This window comes from Elephas maximus, chromosome 3, assembly GCF_024166365.1.
Source record: "Elephas maximus indicus isolate mEleMax1 chromosome 3, mEleMax1 primary haplotype, whole genome shotgun sequence".
Lineage (NCBI taxonomy): Eukaryota > Metazoa > Chordata > Mammalia > Proboscidea > Elephantidae > Elephas > Elephas maximus.
The window spans coordinates 34,384,941-34,403,198 of record NC_064821.1 but is presented as its reverse complement, the minus strand read 5'-3'; the positions used below and the strand labels follow the sequence as shown (position 1 = coordinate 34,403,198).

At 37.1% G+C, this 18,258-nt stretch overlaps 1 protein-coding gene across 1 annotated transcript; it reads left to right on the top strand.

Moving 5' to 3' along the window:
- The first annotated feature begins 405 nt into the window (after positions 1-405).
- On the top strand, positions 406-1,347 carry LOC126071240 (olfactory receptor 7A10-like). The gene has a single exon (XM_049875478.1). The coding sequence runs from the start codon at positions 406-408 to the stop codon at positions 1,345-1,347; it is 942 nt and encodes a 313-aa protein (XP_049731435.1).
- The last annotated feature ends 16,911 nt before the right edge of the window (positions 1,348-18,258 follow it).

The following is an 18,258-nucleotide window of genomic DNA, read 5'->3' as shown; positions in this document are numbered from 1 at the left end:
TAATTAGTCTGCGTTTCTAAGAAGCTTCCAGGTGAGGCTAATGCTGCTAGTCATGGATTGCACTCTGAGGAGCAAGGAACTAGATGATTCCATCTCAGAGAAATATATGTAGAAAGAGTGCTGTCTTGGTATGGTAGTTATGATTAGGGATTAGTTTGCTAACTTGGAAGGGTGGACAGAGGCAGAGAGAATGGCTGCATTTTTAACCCTCTGAATATTCAGCTGAACCTGATCCATTGACAAAATACAGGCTTTTATTTGTTTTATGTGTCGAATACAATATTTGTATTTACATTTATTTATGTAAAATTTATAATCTCTAGTAGTGCTGCTAGTTGAGGATGTCTATCTTTTTGTAAAGTATTGCACTTTTTTTTTCACTTTCTTGGCAGTCACACCAGCTACATGGAACCAGAAAACCACACAGATGTTTTAGAATTTATTCTCCTTGGACTCTCAGAAGTGGAAGAACTGCAATCTCTTCTTCTTCTTGGGCTGTTCCTGTCCATGTACTTGGTCACATTTATTGGGAACCTTCTCATCATCTTGGCCACCATCACTAGCTCCCATCTCCATACTCCCATGTACTTTTTCCTTGCCAACTTTTCCTTTGTAGATATATGTTTCACCTCCACCACTATCCCAAAGATGCTGCTGAATATCCACACCCATAGCAAAATTATCACCTATCAAGGCTGCCTCACCCAAATGTATTTTTTCATCCTTTTTGCAGAGTTAGATATTTTATTCCTTTCTATAATGGCCTATGACCGGTTTGTGGCCATCTGTCATCCACTGCATTATACAGTCATCATGAATCCCAAACTCTGTGGCTTGTTGCTGCTGTTGTCCTGGATATTGAGTGTTCTGGGCTCTCTCTTACGTGTTTTTCTGTTGTCACGACTGTCCTTCTGTACTAACTTGGAGATTCCCCACTTCTTCTGTGAAATCAATCAGGTTATCCAACTTGCCTGTTCTGACACCCTTCTCAATATCATAGAGATGTATTTTGCAACTGTGGTGATGGGCATTATTCACCTGACTGGCATTTTATTTTCTTTTTCTCAGATTGTCTCTTCTATACTGAGAATTACATCAGCAAGGGGAAAGTATAAGGCATTTTCCACCTGTGGGTCTCACCTTTCAGTAGTTTCATTGTTTTATGGTACAGGTCTTGGAGTCTACCTCAGTTCTGCCACTACCCAAAATTCCAGGGCCAGTGCAATAGCCTCAGTGATGTACACCATAGTCACACCCATGCTGAATCCCTTTATCTACAGCCTGAGGAACACGGGCATAAAAGGGGCATTGAAGAATCTTATTTGGCTTGACACTTTAAGTGAGTGACAAAAATGTTTGCCTTGGGGCTGGACAAGAATCCACAAGTACCCAGGAACCAGACTGCCATTCAGAAATTATGATTTTTTTTTTTCTGTGTATGTACATGTCTCTGACTTTCCAGACATTTATGACATTTTATGTTTTTACTTTCCTGAAAGTAATCTCCAGCTTTGGAAAAGAACTAATTTGAGAGTATCTGCTTCTTTCAAGTGGTAATGGGTTTTTCTAAAAATATGCTATCCTCAAGTTCATTTTCTCTTTCATGGCAAAATTACGATTAGGTATAAAAACTTGGAGATAATAAAGACTTGAAGCTTAAATTTTCATTCTTAACTTACTGTTTATTACAATGCCTAGGTTTCATTTGTTAGACTTGAGTCAGCTTTTCATTTCTGTGTTCTTATTCAAGTCTTTTTCATAATGTAGACTCTAATACATGTAATTATTTTATAAGTATCCTAAGACATTTTAGGTCCCTCCCTGAGAGATTTTCTCTTACTCATTCGCGCCTAACATGACAATTAATAGCTTAAATTATTTTAAATTGAAAGGTAGTAAAAACAGCATGATTTTTTGTAGGAGGCAGTTGAAGAAATGCTTTGAGGAAAATTTATAGCTTTAACTATTAATGTTAGACAAGAATAAAGAGCCAAATGAATAATCTTCTGCTTTAAGAAGCTTGGAACAAATTATAACATGAACTCAAAGTAGGCAAAAGGAAGAAAATAAGTAAATATAAGTAAATAAATCAATGGTAAAAGAAAAAAATAAAAAGCCTTAATTAGGTTCCTTGAAAATACTAATAAATGAACAAATGCCTAGAAAGAAGGATCAAGTAAAAAATGGGAAAATCACAAATTAGTAGTATCAATTAGATCATTACAAATTCTCAGATATTGAAATAACAGTAAGACATTAGCATAAAAATATTATGCCGAATTTTGACTCCTTATATGAAATAGACACTTTTCTTTAATAACAAAACCTAGTAAAATTAACTCAAGAAGAAATAAGAACTCTGAATAGCTCTGGAGTTGTTTTTTAAATTGCATTTGTAAACCCAAACTATGCCATGAAGAAAACTCCAGGACCAGATGGTTTTACTAATGAAGTCTATCAAACAAGTAAGGCAAAAATATTGCTAATTTTATGCAAACTGTTTCAGAAACTAGAGAAGAAAAAAGCTCTTCTTTTCTCATTTTATAAGACCAGCAAAACCTTGACACACACATGCGCACACAAGCGCACACACACACACACACAAAAAGATAGTATGAGAAAAAACAAACTTGTTGATCAATATTCCTAATGAACATAGATGCAATGAACCTCAACAAAATTTTGACAATCGAAAGCAGAAATATATAAAGGTTAAGATGCCTCAACATTTCAAAATCAAGGTAACCCATCATATTATCGGTCCAAAGAAGAAAGTCATATGATCACCTCGATACATGCAGAAAAAGCATTTAACAAAATTTAACATCCAAAATTCCATTCTCAGCCAACTAGGAACAGAAAGGAAATTTCTGAACCTTATTAACAGCATCTGCATCATTTTTAATTGTGGAAGACTGAATATTTTCTCCCTAAGAGCAGAAGCGAGGAAAGAAATAAATGTCTGCTCTCATGACTTCTCAACATTGTATGGTTGGTACAATAAAATAAAGGTATAAAGAGTTGAAAGGAAGAAATAAAACTATTTGCAGAAATGACATCATTGTATACATAGAAAGTCTAAAGCACCGTATAAAAAACAATTTTGAGACTTAAAATATAAATTTAGCAAGGTTGCAGGACACAAGGTTAATATACAAAAATATGATTGTCAATACTGGTAACTAACTGGAAAATTTAAATTTAAAAACTGCATCTCCCATAACATCAAAACATATAGGAATAAATATATAAAATGCACACAAACCCTGTACACTAAAAACTATAAAATATTTATGAGAGAAATTTATGAAGACTGAAAAATAAAGAAATATATACTATGTCCATGACTTGGAAGATGTAATATTGTTAGGATGTCAGTTCTCCCCCAGAATAACCTATCGTACTCAATACAATTTCAAACCAAATTCTGACAGGCATCTTCTCTGATACCAAAACTACAAAAGTAGAAATCAATACATGAACAGCAAGGAAAAAAAATCAAATAAATGGAATCTAAATAACACTCTGCTTAAAAACTACTGGGTAGTAGAAGAAATCAAAAATGTAATCTTAAAAATTTCTAGGATCAAATGAGAATGAAAACACAACATAACAAAACCTGTGGGACACAGCAAAAGCTGTGCTCAGTGGTCAATTTCCAGCAATAAATGCATACATCAAAAAAGAAGAAAGGACAAAAATCAAGACATTACTCCTACAACTCAAACAATTAGAGAGAGAGCAGCATAAGGAGCTGGCAGTTGCCAGAAGAAAGAAAATAATAACAATTAGAGCAGAAATAAATGAAACAGAACAGAAAAACAGTAGAAAGAGTCAACAAGGCTAAAAGCTGTTTTTTTGAGAGGATTAATAAAATTGGAAGCCACTGGCCAAACTGACACACACACACACACACACACACACAAAAAAAAAAAAAAAAAAAACAGGAAAAGATGCAAATAACACAAATAAGAATTGAGGTGGGTGACATTATAACAGACCGCACCGAAATAAAAAGGATCATAAGAGAACACTATGAAAAATTGTACCCAAACAAATTTGAAAACCTAGGGGAAATGAACAAATTTCTAGAAACACACCACCTACCTAAAGTAAGAGAAACTGAAGCAGAAAATTTGAAAAGATGTATGGCAAAAGAAGAAATTGAAGGCGTGGAAAAAAAAAAAAAAAAAAACTCCCAACCCCCCAAAATAATCTTGGTCCAGACAGCTTCATTGGAGAATGCTACCAAACGTTCAGAGGAGAGTTGACACCAATTCTACTCAAACTATTCCAGAACACGGAAAAAGAAGGAATAGTCTTGAATTCATTCTATGAAGGCAGCATAACCCTAATACCAAAGCCAGGCAAGGACACCACTAAAAAAGAAAACTACAGTCCAATATCCCTCATTTATATAGATATAAAAATCATCATCAAAATCTGAGCCAATAGAATTCAACAGCAGATCAATAAAATAATACATCATGACTAAGTGGGATTCATACCATGCATGCGAGGTTGGTTCAACATTAGAGAAGCAGTCAATGCAATTCACTGTATAAATAAAGGAAAAGAATTAGATGAATCACACGATCATATCAATAGATGCAGAAAAGATATTTGGTAAACTTCATCACCCATGCCTGATAAAGAGTCTAACAAAATAGGAATAGAAGGGAAATTTCTCAACATAATAAAGGGAATTATACAAACCTAACAGCCAATATATACTCAACAGAGAGAATCTGAAACATTCCCCTGGGGATTAGAACCAGACAGTGATGCCCTTTATCACCACTGTTATTCAACATTGTATTGGAAGTCCTAGAGAGAGTAATAAGACAAGAAAAGGAAATAAAGGGCATCCACAGAGGTAAGAAATAAGTGGAACTATCCCTATTTGCAGATGGTATGATCCTATGCACAGGGTCGCTATGAGTCGAATTTGACTTGACGGCACTGGGTTTTGGGGATGATCCTATGCATAGAAAATTCTAAGGATTTCATGAGAAAGCTATTGGAACTAATAGAAGCATTCAGCAAAGTGGCAAGATACAAGATTAAGATACAAAAATTAGTTGTATTCCTCTCCATCAACAAAGAGAACTGTGAAAAGGAAATCAGGAAAACAATACCATTTACAATAGCCCCTCCCAAAAGATAAAATACTTAGGAATAAATCTAACCAGGGACATAAAAGTCTTATACAAAAAAAATTAAAAAACATTACTGTAAGAAACCAAAAGAGACCTACATAAATGGAAATCATACCATGCTCTTGGACAGGAAGACATAACGTTGTGATAATGTCAGTACTAACCAAAGAGACGTTTACCTGTGTTTTATTGACTATGCAAAGGCATTCGGCTGTGTGGACCATAATAAATTATGGATAACATTTCAAATAAAGGACAACTATGGGGACTACTATAGCTTAGACAGTTCTGCAACAATGGGATCAACAAACAGTAACCTACAAATATATACATAGATTTTTCTTGTTGTTAGGTGCCATCGAGTCAGTTTCAACTCATAGCAATCCTATGTACAACTGAACGAAACACTGCCCAGTCCTGCACTATCCTCACAATCTTTGTTATGCTTGAGCCCATGGTTGCAGCCACTGTGTCAATCCATCTCATTGTATGGCTTTCTCTTTTTCACTGACCCTCTATTTTACCAAGCATGATGTCCTTCTCCAGGGACTGGTCCCTCCTGATAACATGTCCAAATTACATAAAATGAATTCTTGCCATCCTTACTTCTAAGGAACATTCTGGCTGTACTTCTTCCAAAACAAATTTATTTGTTAGATTGGTAGATATGCCAAGAGGTTAGAGGGGGGTAAAGAAACCCACACACTAGCAAATATAGGTTCAGTGGTGGAAATCTCTAAACACATGACTAAAGGTGCTTCTCATATATTAATACAGATAATTGAGCACACAAGTGGCACAGTCAGGGAAACCCCTCAGAAATAACTAAACACCTCACGTGATGAAGTTCCCAGGATCAAAGACAAAGGACTGTAGACTCTGGGGACAAGTACATCAACTGGAACAGCATAGTTCTTAAAGACAATGTTCTACATCCTTCTTTGGGGAGTAGCGCCTAGGGTCTTAAAAGCTTGTGAATGGTCATCTAAGATACAACTATTGGTCTCTTCTAGTCTGTAGCAAAGAAATGGGAAAAAAACTAAAGACCCAAGGGGGAAATTAGTCCAGATGATTAGCCTATGCCACCTCGACACCAGAAGAACTAGATGGTGCCTGGCTACCACTCTCAACCACTCTGACTGGAATTATGACAGAGGGTCCCAGACAGGGCAGGAGAAAAATGTAGTAGAACAATAGATAAAATTCACAAAAAAGATCAGACTTAATGGTCTGGCAGAAACAGGAGGAACCTTGGAGGCTATGGTCCCTGGACACCCTTCTAACTCAGAATTGAAGCCATTCCCAAAGTTCACCTTTCAGCCAAAGAGTAGGCAGACCTATAAAACAAATGGAAACTCTGGTGGACTAGTAGTTAAGAACTAACGCTGCTAACCAAAAGGTTGGCAGTTCGAATCCAGCAGGCGGCACTCCTTGGAAACCATGTGTGGCAGTTCTACTCTGTCCTAGAGAGTCCCTTTGAGTCGGAATTGACTTGATGGCAATGGGGTTTATAAAATAAATGAAGTCCTGATGGCAACAGTGGTTAAGAGCTTAGCTGCTTACCAAACGACTGGCAGTTCAAATCCACCAGCCATTCCTTGGAAACCCTATGGGGCAGTTCTACTTTGTCCTATAGGGTTGCTATCAGTTGGAATTGGCTCTGGCAACAGGTTTTGATTTTTATAAAACAAACAATAACACACTTGAGGTATGTGCTTCTTCATCAATCAAGTGTACAAGATCAAATGGGAAACATCTGCCCAAAAACAAAGACAAGAAGGTGGGAAGGGACAGGGAAACTGGAAGAATGGAACCAGGGAACCCAGGGTAGAAAGGGCAAGAGGATAGTGCTGACACAATGCAGGATTGCAGCCAATGCTATGAAAAAATTTGTGTATAAATTTTTGAATGAGAAACTTATTTGCCCTGCAAACTTTCACTTAAATCACAATTAAAAAAAAAGAATTATTTTAAAACTACAGTAATGGAGACACTATGGTATTATTTTTAGAACATACAAATATGTCACTACAACAAAATAAAGAGAGCCTAGAAAACAACTCCACACATATTTAATCAATTCATATTTTAAAAAGATACCAGGATAATTCCATAGGGAGAGAACCGTGTCATAAACAAATGGTGCTGGAATAAATGTTATTCACATTTAAAAAAAAATAAGTGTACAATTTTTTTTGTACCACACATACAAAAAATTAATTTTATAAAGATTAAAGACCTAAATATAAAGGCTAAGAATTTAATACTCTTAGAGAAAACATAAAAGAAACACTTTGTGACTTTGAAGTAGCCAAGGTTTCTTAAAAATAAGACTGTTGCCATCGAGTCGATTCCGATTCATAGTGGCCCTATAAAACAGAGTAGAACTGCCCCATAGGGTTTCCAAGGAGCTCCCGGTGGATTCAAACTGCCGACCTTTTGGTTAGCAGCCATAGCTCTTAACCACTATGCCACCAGGGTTTCCAAAAATAAGGCAGTAAATATAAAATAAAAACACTAATAAATACTCTTCAAAAGCCACCATTAAGAGGAGAGAAAATATCTACTTATACTTTCAATCATCTGTCAGTTTGTCATATGCTGATGGCTTGTGTGTTTCTGTGATGCTGGATGCTATGCCATAGATAGTTCAAATATCAGCAGAGATCACTTATGGTGGACAGAGTTCAGTGGAACTTCCAGGCTAAGACTAGGAAGAAGGATCTTGTGGTCTACTTCTGAAAAAACTGGCCTGTGAAAACAGTATGAATAGCAGTACAGCACTGTTTAATATGGTGCCAAAAGATGAACTCCGCAGGCTGAAAGGCATTTTAAAAACGACTGGGGAACAGCTACCTCTTAAAAGAAAAAAAAAGTAGATGGTAAATGTATGTTGCTTTAAGCCAGAGTTTTGGGGGGAATTTGTTATGCAGAAATATATAAGTAATGCAATGAGTAATCAAAGTTCTCATATATTGTATTTGGGACTATAAAATGGCCCAACTCCTTTGGTAAAAACATGTTTGGCAATTCTTATGAAATGAAAGCATTTATCTTCTATAACATTCAGAAATTCTACTCCTTGGAATGTACGTAAGGGAAACAAAAATATATATTCATACTAAGTCTTAGTCACATATGTTTGTAGCACGTATATTCATAATAGACAAAAATGGAAATAACTGAAATGTCCATTGACAGATAAACAACTTAAAGTGTACCCATGCAATAAAAACCTACTAACCAATAAAAATAAACAAACTGTTGATACATGCAACAACTTGGACAATGTTCAAAAATATATGCTGAGAAAAAGATGCCAGGCACTTTCTATGATTAGCATTTACTTTTATGAAGTCTTAGAACAGTGGAAACTAATATTATGATGACAAAAGTCAGGTCAGTGTTTGCCTGGGCCAAGGTGGAAGAGGGAACGTATTGACAGCAGATGGGCATGAAAGTTTCCAGAACAGTAAAAATTCACATTGTGGTGCTAGAAATCATATCAATGGCTGCTGGCGCCAAGGTTGAAAAGTGAATATATGTGTGCAAATGGGCATGAAGGAACTTGCTGATGAGATGGAAATGTTCTGTCTTCCTTGGGCTCCTGGTTACGTGGATGTGTACCTTTGTTAGAACACTGATTCAAAACTATTTGTGCAAGATCCCGATCCAGGGAGACAAGTGAAAATAACAGACATACTGAGAGACCTGTTATTTTCTCTTCAACCACTTTTACTAAGGTAGCCTTTGTTTACTCTTGATGCCCACTTCACAAGTACAAGGAGGAAGAAATCATGGTGATACAGTACTTAATGGCTACTGAGTTAACATCAAAAAGGTAACTTCCTAGAAGATTTGAACCTCCACTGACCTGCAGTCCTGAGATTCTAGAAATTTAAATTGCAAAAGTCTGAGTCCTTTTTCATTATATTACAAGTTAATGGTTTTGTTATCATCTGATCTTGGAACAGGAAAGAAAATTCAATTAGCAACTTTGGGTGAGAGAAGAAAAAAACTGCTGGCCCATTAATTTTTGGTCAGGAATTTTTGAATTTGTGAATAAAAAAAGATCTCTTGAAACACAAGAATAAGTGTATGTTAAATAAAAATTTGATTCCACAATATACACAATATCACCCTTTCTGATCATGATTCAGTTAGAATCTGTGATCACTAAGTGTTGGACAGGCACCAATCTATGTTTCCTTGGGTCTCATGGGTAATGCTAAATGGGGTACCTTTTTGTGAAACATATGTTATTTCTTTTGATTCCTTAGCTGCTTCTGTTTGTTGTTCTTCCAGTCTGATGAAAGGTTTTTACCAACGTTTGCAATCTGGAATTAATCAAATATGCAATCAAGATGCATTGATAATACTGGCAATTGAAATTAGAAATTTGGAAACAAAGTGGAAGCATTGCTAGTTGGAAAGTATGGCCTTGGTGATAGAAACTATGCCAGAGATCATATGATAGAACTTTGCAAGAGCAAACACTTCTTCATTGCAAATGACTTTTCTTCAGCAACATAAATGGTGACTATGCATGTGGACCTTGCCAGATGGAATACAGAGAAATCAAAGAGACTACATCTGTGGAAAGAGACAATGGAAAAGCTGAATATCATCAGTCAGAAGAAGGCCAGGGGTCGACTGTGGAACAGACGGTCAATTGCTCATACACAAGTTCAAGCTGAAGTTGAAGAAAATTAGAACAATTCCAAGAAATCCAAAGTATGACCTTAAGTATATATATCTCACCTGAAATTTAGAGATCATCCCAAGAATAGATTTGATGCATTGAACACTAATGACGAAGACCAGGTGAATTGTGGAATGACATCAAGGACATTATACATGAAAAAAGCAAGAGGTTAAAAGGTAGGAATGAAAGAAAAGATCAAAATCAATGTCAGAAGAGACTCTGGATGTTGCTCTTGAATGTAGAGTAGCTGGAGCGTACAGAAGAAATGAAGAAGTCAAAGAGCTGAACAGAAGATTTCAAAGGGTAGCTCGAGAAGACAAAATAAAGTATTATAATGAAATTTGCAAAGACCCAGAGACCGAAATCCAAAATTGAAGAGCATATTGGGCATTTCTCAAGCTGAAAAAACCGAAGAGAAAATTCAAGCCATTAGTTACAATAATGAAGGATTCTACTGGTAAAATATTAAACAGCACAGAAGCATCAAAAGAAGATGGAAGAAATACACAGAATCATTGTACCAAAAAGAATTAGTCAACGTTCAACCATTTCTGGAGGTAGCATATGACCAAGAACCAATAGTAGTGAAGGAAGAGGTCCAAACTGCACTGAAGAAGGCATCGGAGAAAAACAAAAAGGCTCCAAGAATTGACGGAATACCAATTAAGATGTTTCAAGAAATGGATGCAGCACTAGAGGTGCTCACTCATCTTTGCCAAGAAATTTGGAAGACACCTACCTGGCTAACCACCTGGAAGAGAATTCATATTTGTACCCATGCTAAAGAAAGGTGGTCTGTCATAGATTGAATTGTGTCTCCCCAAAAAGTCTATCAACTTGGCTAAGCCATGATTCCCAGTATTGTGTGAATGTCCATCATTTTGTCATCTGATGTGATTTTCCTATGTGTTGTAAATTCTGTTTCTATGATGTTAATGAGGGAGGTTTAAGAGATAGGTATGTTAATGTGGCACGACTGAATCTACAAGATTAGTTTGTGCCTTAAGTCAATCTCTTTTGAGATATAAAACAGAGAAGTGAGCAGAGAAATGTGGGGACCTCATTACCACCAAGCAAAGAGAGGCAGCAGCACACAACTCCTTTGGACTGGAGTCCCAGTGCTGAGACAACACTAGACCAGGGGAAGATTGAAGAAAAGGATCTTCCTCCAGAGTGGACTGAGAAAGTCTTCCTCCCCTGGAACTGATACGCTGAATTCTAATTTCTGCAGTTAAAGCAACCCATTTCTGGAATTTCTGTTACAGCAGCACTAGATAACTAAGACATGATCCAACAGAATGTGGAAATTATCGAACAGTATCATTAATATCAAACACAAGCAAAATTTTGCTGAGGACCATTCCAAAAGTGGCTGCAGCACTACATGGACAGGAAACTACCAGATTCAAGCTGGATTCAGAAGAGGATGTGGAAAAAGGAATGTCATTGCTTATGTCAGATGGATCTTGGCTGAAAGCAGAGAATACCAGAAAGATGCTTACCTATGTTTTATTGACTATGCAAAGGCATTTGACTGTGTGGATCATAACAAATTATGGATAACATTGCAAAGAATAGGAATTCTAGAACACTTAATTGTGATCATGAAGAATCTGCTCATAGACCAAGAGGCAGCCGTTTGAACAGAACAAGGTGATGCTGCATGGTTTAAATGCAAGAAAGGTATGTGTCAGGGTTGTATCCTTTTACCATCCTTATTCCATCTGTATGCTGAGCAAATAATCTGAGAAACTGGGCTATATGAAGAAGAAAGGGGCATCAGGATTCCAGGAAGGCTCATTAACAACCTGCATTATGCAGATGACACAACCTTGCTTGCTTTAAATGAAGAGGACTTGAAGCACTTACTAATGAAGATGAAAGACCACAGCCTTCAGTATGGAATACACCTCAACATAAAGAAAACAAAAATCCTCAGAACTGGGCCAATAAGCAACATCATGAAAACAATACCATTCTTCTAATTTTGAGTCATGCCACATCAGCAAACATAGGTTCTGAAAGCTTGACTTCCTATCCGTCGTTAAGGTGGGCTCTATTTTGAGGTGGCAGCTCTTCCCCAGTCATATTTTGAGAGCCTCCCAACCTGAGGGGCTTATCTTCTCGCACCGTATCAGACAAGGTACAGCTGAAGAGGACTTAAAGCACTTACCGATGAAGATCAAGGAATACAGCCTTCAGTATGGATTACACCTCAACATAAAGAAAACAAATCCTCATGACTGGACCAATAAGCAACATCATGATAAATGGAGAAATGAATGAAGTTGTCAAGGACTTCATTTTAGTATCCACAATTAAAACCCTTGGAGGTAGCAGTCAAGAAATCAAATGATACATTGCTTTGGGAAAACCTGCTGCAAAAGACCTTTTTAAAGTTTTAAAAAGTGAAGATGTCACTTTGAGGGCAAAGATGCACCTGATCCAACCTAGGATGTTTTTGTTCACCTCATATGCATATGAAAACTGGACAGTGTTTAAGGAAGACCTAAGAAGATCTGACACCTTTGAATTATGGTGTTAGTTAAGAATATTGAATATGTCATGGACTGCCAGAAGAACGAACAAATCTGCCTTGGAATAAGTACAGCCAGAATGTTCCTTAGGAGCAAGGATGTGAGACTTTGTCTCATATACTTTGGACATGTTATCAGGCGGGACCAGTCTCTGGAGAAGGTACATCATGCTGTGTAAAGTAGAGGGTCCTCGAAAAAGAGGAGGACCTTAGATGAGATGGGTTGACGCAGTGGCTGCAGCCATGGTCTCAAACATAAAAAATATTGTGAGGATGGTGCAGGACCAGGTAGTGTTTGGTTCTATTGTACATTGGAGGGCTTATGAGTCAGAACTGACTTGACGGCACCTAACAATGACAGATTATTAACAGAGCTAATTCCAGAGCCACCTTGACAAACACCATTTACAATCTTACTAGTATTATTTTTTTCTCTCACACAGGCTAAACCAAGCCCAGAAACAATGGGAATCATGCCTGGTATAAGAACAGCCAACTAACACTCCTTTAGTCAACGGACCTTCATTTGATAGTTGTCCAATTGTTTGTTTGATGGCCTGTTTTTGGTCACCATCAGTCTTAATCTCTCTCTTATTCCTAGTTATCCCTGATGTGAGTTTTGAATGAAATGAGTTATGAGGTACTCCGTAAGCCAGCTAGCAACTTCTGATCCAATTTGGTGGCAGGACTTTGTATACTTGTCAACCATACACGAAATAATGTCCTTTCAAAGCTACATATAGGCAGGTACCTTGTGAACCAGGAGGAGCCATAGATGAGTATATTACAAAAGGAACGGAGTAACCATCAAAATCAGGAGAATTGTAATCTGGCAGCAGTGTGACAATAGTTTCACTTAAGTAGTATCATCCATCTGTGTGCAGAGAGGAATAAATCAATTTTTTGTGTCATTTGTTCGTAGGTCAATTGGTCCTTGAAAGGAAATAAACCTTAGCAGAAAGTTGGAGTATCTGAAAAATAATAGCCATCATTGTAAATGTAATTAGAACATTGACTAATACCTGTGAATTGATTTGAAGTGCTGAAAAGTTCTGAGAAAAACACCATATACTTTGGTTTTTATGGTTGCTTTTTATAAGTCCAGTCTGTACACTGATTAACCATCTCAGAGTCATTCCAATATGGAATTTGGTTGTCATAAGGAGCATAAACCAAACCAAACCAAACCAAACCAAACCAAACCAAAACAAAAACCTGAGCTATCGAGTCGATTCCAACTCATGGCGACCCTATAGGAGAGAGTAGAACTGCCCCATAGAGTTCCCAAGGAGCACCTTGGATTCCAACTGCCAACCTTTTGGTTAGCAGCCATAGCACTTAACCACTGTTCTACCGGGGTTTCCGTAAGTGGGACCTAGGGGCTATAAAATATTTCTTCTAAACTCAAATTAACTACTGTTAGTGGGATTTCCCTTTGGGGGTTTATAGGTGCATGAGCACAGGCCCAGCAATTAGTTCGATTGGTAGTAACAGCAACTTGCTTGGCTAGCATAGTAAAAGAGCTATACTCTTGATAGACTAAAACATAAGAAAAACATAAAACAAAAATGTTACATTGTAAGATTTTGCTTCTTTTTGGTTAAGACAAAGATTATCAGCATTCCACTGAGGTTTGGGAGCTTGTTTTAGGTGAGAAATATGTATCCAGGTTCAATATCATCAAGCCTGGCAGCAAAGGGAGTTGTAAGAACTTGATAAGTTTCTTTCCAACAAGGTTCAAGAGCTGATTTGCACTGATGCATTTTCCAATATACCCAGTCACCAGGTTCTAAGTTATGGTTTAGACATTAATATTTACAAGAGTCAACAAAGGTAACTTGATCCTCTAAAAGATATATTTTTGCATATGTCATAAGAGACTTACAGTATTGTACCATGTCCTGATGCCCAATAGTAGCATCTCAAGAAGCATGATAAATGAGAGGCATTGGCCTTTCTGTAATAATCTCATAAGGGGTTAACTTATGTTTCCAAAGTGTGTGAAGTAAATGGCTGCTGAAGCCAATGGAAAAACTTTTGGCCATGAAAAGCTGGTTTCTTCAGTTAATTTAGATAATTTAAGTTTTACCATTACATTAATTTGCTTGACCTTGTCAGAGGATTGAGGATGATAAGGGAAATGATAATGCCAATAAATTTCCAATCCTTTAACCAATGGTTTAATCACATGTCCAATAAAATGAGTTCCTCAATCACTTAACAGTATAAATGGTAAACCCCAGGTTGAAAAACATGTTCTAATAATTTCTTTGCTGCCCTTACACCATTGCTTTTCAGCATGGAAAAGCTTCAGACCAACTAGAAAACAAACAAGTAACCACTTGGACATTATGAAAGTGCTTGGATACAGATAGCTGAATTAAAACAAGTTGTAGATATTCCTACAGACCATCTAGTGGGGGCCTATGACCTGTTGAGACTCTAGTTGTTTTTCCTAGATTATGAGACTGACAAATTGAACATTGGACCACAATGGTTTGTGAGGCCTTTAAAAATTTATTCCACCAATATTTTACCAAAATTTGATTCATTTTATCAGCTCCATGGTCAGAGTGAGAGTGGAAAGCTTTTAACAGAGGCCAGGCTAAAGAATTATGTGAAATTGCAAGATGATAAGGACTTCTCCCTATTGCAGACTTTTTATCAAACCATCCGCCCTTCTGTTCCCAATTGTCACATTCTAAAAAGGGGGCTATACTTACTTCTCTGTCAAATTGACATGAGTTATTTGTATTGATCATTTTGAATCGGACAATCATATGGTCTACTATGCAAGGAATGACAACTTAAAGAGAAATGGTGTTTCATTCATTGTCAAAAAGAACATTTCAAGGTCTATCCTGAAGCACAATGCTGTCAGTGATAGGAAAATATCCAAATGCTTGCAAGGAAGATCAGTTAATACGACTATTATTCAAGTTTACGCGCCAAACACTAAGGCCAAAGATTAAGAAATTGAAGTTTTTTTTTTTACCAACTTCTGCAGTCTGAAACTGATCAAACATGCAATCAGAATGCATTGATAATTACTGGCTATTGGAATTTGAAGTTGGAAACAAAGTATTGGTAGTTGAAAAGTATATTCTTGGTGATAGAAATGATGTTGGAGATCACATGATAGAATTTTGCAAGACCAATGACTTCTTCATTGTAAATACCTTTTTTCAACAACATCGATGGTAACTGCACACGTGGATCTTGCCAGATGGAATACATAGAAATCAAATTGACTACATCTGTGGAAAAACAGGTTGGAGAAGCTCAATATCATCAGTCAGAACAAGGCCAGGGGCCAACTGTGGAACAGACCATCAATTGCTCATATGCTCAAGTTGAAATTGAAGCTGAAGAAAATTAGAACATGTACACAAGAACCAAAGTACAAACTTGAGTATATCCCATCTGAATTTAGAGAGCATCTCAAGAACAGATTTCATGAGTTGAGCACAAATGACTGAAGACCAGACAAGTCGTGGAATGACATCAAGGACATCATACATGAAGAAAGCAAGAGGGCATTAAAAACACAAGAAAGAAAGAAAAGAACAAAATGGATGTCAGAAGAGGCTCTGAAATTTGCTCTTCAAATTTGAGTAGCTAAAGCAAAAGGAAGAAATGATGAAGTCAGAGATGAACAGAAGATTTCAAAGGGGAACTCGAGAAGAAAAAGTAAAGTATTGTAATGAAATGTGCAAAGACGTAGAGATTCAAAAATCAAAAGGGAAGTACATGCTCGGTGTATTTCAAGCTAAAAGAACTGAAGAAAAATATAAGCCTAGAGTTGCAATATTCAAGAATTTTATTTGGTATATTGAACGACTCAAAATGAGAAGAAACAGCTGCAAACATCCATTAATAACTGGAACCTGGAATGTATGAAGTATGAATCTAGGAAAATTGGAAATCATCAAAGATGAAATGGAACGCATAAACATCCATATCCTAGGCATTAGTGAGCTGAAATGGACTGGTATTGGCCGTTTTGAATCAGACAATCACATAGTCTACTATGCTGAGAATGACAACTTGAAGAGGAATGGTGTTGCATTCACCGTCAAAAAGAACGTTTCAAGATCTATCCTGAGGTACAACCCTGTCAGTAATAGGATAATATCCATATGCTTACAAGGAAGATGAGTTGATACGACTATTATTCAAATTTATGCACCAACCACTAGGGCCAAAGATGATGAAATAGAAGATTTTTATCAGCTGCTACAGTCTGAAATTGGTTGAACATGCAATCAAGATGCATTAATAATTTCTGGCGATTGGAATGCAAAAGTTGGAAACAAAGAAGAGGGATCAGTAGTTGGAAAATATGGCCTTGGTGATAGAAAAAATGCTGGAGATCGAATGATAGAATTTTGCAAGACCAACGACTTCTTCATTGTAAATACCTTTTTTCACCAACATAAATGGTGACTATACACATGGACCTCGCCAGATGGAGCACACAGAAATCAAATTGACTACATCTATGGAAAGAGACGATGGAAAAGCTCAATATAATCAGTCAGGACAAGGCCAGGGGCCGATTGGGGAACAAACCATCAATTGCTCATATGCAAGTTCAAGCTGAAACTGAAGAAAATCAGAGCAAGTCCACGAGAGCCAAAATATGACCTTGAGTATATCCCATCTGAATTTAGAGACCATCTGAAGAACAGATTTGACGCACTGAGCACTAGTGACCGAAGACCAGGTGAGTTGTGGAATAACATCAAGGACATCATCCATGAAGAAAGCAAGAGGTCATTGAAAAGACAAGAAAGAAAGAAAAGACCAAGATGGATGTCAGAGGAGACTCTGAAACTTGCTCTCGAATGTCGAGCAGCCAAAGCAAAAGGAAGAATTGATGAAGGAAAAGAACTGAGCAGAAAATTTCAAAGGGCCTCTAGAGAAGACAAAGTAAAGTATTATAAAGACATGTGCAAAGAGTGGGGATAGAAAACCAAAAGGAAAGAACACACTCGGTGCTTCTCAAGCTGAAAGAACTGAAGAAAAAATTCAAGCCTTGAGTTGCAATAGTGAACGATTCCATGGGAAAAATATTAAACGATGCAGGAAGCATCAAAAGAAGATGGAAGGAATACACAGAGTCATTATACCAAAAATAATTAGTCTATGTTCAACTATTTCAAGAGGTTCCATATGATCTGGAACTGATGGCACTAAGGGAAGAAGTCCAAGCTGCTCTGAAGGCATTGGCGAAAAACAAGGCTCCAGGAATTGATGAAATATCAATTGAGATGTTTCAACAAACAGACCCAGTGCTGGAGGTGCTCACTCGTCTATGCCAAGAAATATGGAAGACAGCTTCCTGGTCAGCTGAATGGAAGAGATCCATATTTATGCCTATTCCCAAGAAAGGTGATCCAACTGAATGTGGAAATTATAGAACAATATCATTAATATCATACGCAAGCAAAATTTTGCTGAAGATCATTCAAAAATGGCTGTAGCAGTATATTGACAGGGAACTGTCAGAAATTCAGGCCAGTTTCAGAAGAAGACATGGAACCAGAGATATCATTGCTGATGTCAGATGGATCCTGGCTAAAAGTAGAGAATACCAGAAGGGTGTTTACCTGTGTTTTATTGACTATGCAAAGGCATTCAACTGTGTGGATCATAACAAACTATGGATAACATTGCGAAGAATGGGAATTCCAGAACATTTAATTGTGCTCATGAGGAACCTTTACATAGATCAAGAGACAGTTGTTCGGACACAACAAGGGGATACTGATTGGTTTAAAGTCAGGAAAAGTTTGCGTCAGGGTTGTACTCTTTCATCATACCTATTCAATCTGAATGCTGAGAAATAATACGAG

Bases quoted from the DNA above. Each gene is read 5' to 3' on its own strand.
- LOC126071240 (XM_049875478.1), top strand. From the start codon at position 406: ATGGAACCAGAAAACCACACAGATGTTTTAGAATTTATTCTCCTTGGA.